The sequence below is a fragment of the Octopus bimaculoides genome, chromosome 27, assembly GCF_001194135.2.
Source record: "Octopus bimaculoides isolate UCB-OBI-ISO-001 chromosome 27, ASM119413v2, whole genome shotgun sequence".
NCBI classification, from domain to species: domain Eukaryota; kingdom Metazoa; phylum Mollusca; class Cephalopoda; order Octopoda; family Octopodidae; genus Octopus; species Octopus bimaculoides.
Genome location: NC_069007.1, coordinates 16,752,187 through 16,755,953, shown reverse-complemented (window position 1 = coordinate 16,755,953; position 3,767 = coordinate 16,752,187). Strand labels below are relative to the sequence as shown.

At 36.6% G+C, this 3,767-nt stretch overlaps 1 protein-coding gene across 2 annotated transcripts in view; it reads left to right on the top strand.

Annotated features, from left to right (window-relative positions):
• Nucleotides 1–3,767, top strand: part of LOC106877216 (cobalamin trafficking protein CblD) — a 46,209-nt gene that overhangs the window by 40,563 nt on the left and 1,879 nt on the right. For both annotated transcript variants that reach the window (XM_014926072.2, XM_014926073.2), the window contains exons 4-7: nt 228–442; nt 967–1,054; nt 2,293–2,429; nt 3,303–3,389. In XM_014926072.2, the coding sequence (XP_014781558.1) occupies nt 228–442; nt 967–1,054; nt 2,293–2,429; nt 3,303–3,389 (527 nt within the window). The remainder of the gene's footprint in view (nt 1–227; nt 443–966; nt 1,055–2,292; nt 2,430–3,302; nt 3,390–3,767) is intronic.

The window sequence follows — 3,767 nt, the reverse complement described above, 5'->3', positions numbered from 1 at the left end:
ACAGATAAACTCAATAATTTATGCGGCTGCAGAGAGAGAAATAAGTGTCAATTCTCTAATAGGTGTAAAACAAAAAACGTAGTATACCAATGCGATGTAGTTGCAAATAACCATACAAAATCTTATATAGGAGCCACGAAGAATCAATGATACTTAGATAGGGTAGGGGGTGTGGTTTTTCTTTTGTAATTTTTTGTCATGTGTTTGTTTTATTTCTTGTGTTTCAGGTTTAAAACAGCTTAACTGGACAGATCCAAGTGATGGCGTTTATCCACTTAATAAATCATTTCCTTTGCGTGGTAACATTGGTCTCTCAGAGTCTTATTTAAACAAGTCTGGTAATGCCGAAGCTGCTACTATTACTACTACTACTACCACTCCAGCCCCCATGACAAATGTTTCAAGTATCCCTCGAACCGTTATAATGGAATACGAGTATCTGGTAAGAGTTATTATTTCTTCCTTTCTGTTCTTTTTTTCCTGGTTTTCTTTAGTGTGGCTCTGGGAGTTAAGAAGTTTGCTTCCTGACCACATGGTTTCATGTTCAGTCCTACTGTGTGGCACCTTGGGCACATGTCTTCTGCTATAGACCCAAGTTGACAAAAGGCTTGTGAGTGAAAGTGTGTGTATATGTGTGTAGTTGTGTGTGTGTGTGTGTGTGTGTGTGAAGGCATGTGGCTTAATGGTTAGGGTATTAGCTCATGATTGTAAGGCCACGAGTTCAATTCACAGTGGCGCATTGTGCCCTTGAGCAAGAAACTTAATTTCATATTGTCATTGTAGAAATAAACTATCACATTATCGAAATCTTGTAGCTATGAGATAATGCATGATTAATTCAAAACAATGGAAATAAATAGGCATTGTATTTGATTAAGGAATCTAAATGCTAAAGGATTAATGGAAGTCCATATTTATCGACTTCTATTTTCACTTTCATTTTTATTTTTATATTTTGCTTCACAGAAACAAGACACTGGGTGTACTGCTGATTTCCAAGACAGTGACATTTTAGAATGTATCGTTCAGTCATGTCCGGAAACATTGAAAAATTGTAAGGAAGACCTTCATTAATTGTTGGAACCCATAACTGTTTTCCTCTTTCTTGTTTTGTTTCATTGGAGCTGGCTGTGTTTTTTCTTATGTTCAGAAAAAACTTCAAGTAATATAAACCACTTCCATTTTTTATAATCCATCCTTAAAACCATTTCCATTATCCATTATCTTTCCCCAGCCATGCTCTTTCCCATTCCACATTATCCTCTTCCAGCCAACTCTTAAAATTACTGACCTGGTGCCAAAATTTGAAACCATGAACTAGCAGAAATTTAGCAGCATTTCTTCTGGCTTTTTACATTCTAAGTTCAAATTCCGCTGATGTTGACTTCGTCTTTCATCCTTTCAGGGTTGATGAAAATAAGTACCAGTTACGTACTGGGGATTGATGTAACGACTAGCCCTTCCCCCAAAATTTCATGCCTTGTGTCTTTAGTAGAAAGAATTATTATTATTATTATTATTATTATTATTATTATTGAGTGAGAGAGCAGTGCATGCCATCAAAGTGACACTGGGGTACAAATATACAAAGCCTAATATACCCATCATGACTACCCGTCTGATAAGGGTACACCGGGCACATGCATCACAACCATGTGTGCGTGACATGGTGATCTCATATCAAGATAAACAGCACATAACCTCGCAGGTGGGGCCCAGTTAGAATTTTCTTCAGGTCGAGTAGCCCATCCTGCTCAAAAGGTCCCTGAATAAGGTTTGTTTTAGGATGTTGAGCAAAACACCCATGTTTCCAAAGGTGAATTATTCAAACCTCAAAGAATTCCTCTCAGCACATAACCATGATGCTCCCCCACTACTTCTGCTCGTGATCAGAGATGCACATATCGTCAGCCACCAAGGGACATGCTCAACTGGTTAAGGTCAAACAACTGACAAGCAAATCTGCGATATTCAGCAGAATATTTGCTGTAGCCCAACTTTTTATACCAAGACAAAACCATGTACTGATTACACTTCCAATCAATTAAGATCAGAAGCCACGAGAGCCACTGCCTGGTACTGCATCCGGGCATTTTATTATTATTATTATTATTATTATTATTATTATTATTATTATTAGGACAGTGAGCTTTGCTTTTCATCCTTTTGAGTTCAGTGAAATAAGTGCTTGACAAGTACTACGATCAATGCAAACAACTCCCCTCCTTGGCCTCCATGAAAATAATCCGCTGGCCCTGTACCGAAATTTGAAAACCTTATTTCTATTTGCAGTATTTAATCCACTTTTCCATGACCGGGACATTATGAACGATATCTTCACCGTCATTACGATCAGCCAAAAGACAGAAAATGATATGGCAACGTTTAATAGTACTGTCAAGAAGGAACGAGAAGGTCTCCATAAAAGTGTAAGTATACTCGAATCTGATGTTCGAGAAACTGCTTTCTATATGTCTCTTGAATTACCAGTTTTCTTTCACACTCACTCCTCTCTCTTTCCCCTCAATTCTATCTCTCTCTCACTCAGTTCTCCATTTCTCTGTCTCACTGTACACTCAATTTTTCTCTATCACTCAAATTTTTCTCCATCACTCAAATTTTTCTGTCACACAAATTTTTCTCAATCACTCAATTTTTTCTGTCATTCAAATTTTTCTCTATCACTCAAATTTTTCTGTCATTCAAATTTTTCTGTCATTCAAATTTTTCTCTGTCACTCAAATTTTTCTCTATCACTCAAATTTTTCTCTATCACTCAAATTTTTCTATCACTCAAATTTTTCTATCACTCAAATTTTTCTCCATCACTCAAATTTTTCTGTCACACAAATTTTTCTCAATCACTCAATTTTTTCTGTCATTCAAATTTTTCTCTATCACTCAAATTTTTCTCTGTCACTCACACTCAATTCTCCCATTCTTTCCCTCATGCTTTTTCCCTCTGACTCTACATTCCCTCAACTTTCTTTCACTTAACTCTCTCTTTCTCTCCCTCAACTCTGTCACTCTCACCCAGTTCACCTACACTTGATTCTCTTTTTCTCTCATTCTCTCAACCCTGTCTCTCTCTCTCTCTCCTTCAATTCTCCCTTTCTTTCCCACTTTTCACTCAGCTGTCTCTTACTCTATGCTCTCAATTCTTCTTACTTCAATTTCTCTCACTCAACTCTCCTTTCCAACTCTCTCTTACTCTCTCTCCCAACTTACTGTCCCACTCTGTTTCTCTTACTCTGAATTCTTTGGATCTCTCTCTGTCACTCAACTTTACCTTTTTATTTCAGTTCATGGAAGGAGCTAAAATAATTTCCAATTCTCTGAAGGAAGTTGGCTTTTGGGCTGACTACCTCGATACATCAACTGGAAAACTCGTAAGTAGATTCCTTCGCCCATCCCCTCTCTCTTTTCCTGTCCCCTCCTTATTTTCTGTCTATCTAGTTATCTATCTATTTGTCTGTATATCTGTCTGTCAACTTACCTATATATATATATATATATATCTATGTGTGTGTGTGTATGTTTATGCGTAGATATATATTGTCTGTCTCTCTAGTTACCTATCTATTTGTCTATATTTGTCTGTCTACTTATTTATGTGTGTGTGTATGTATGGATATATATAGATATATACACACATATATATATGTGTGTGTGTGCGTGTGTATATATATATATATATATATATAAATATAAATATAATTAAGGGATCAGCAACAGTTGCTTCACCACATACCGAAGCAACTGTTGCT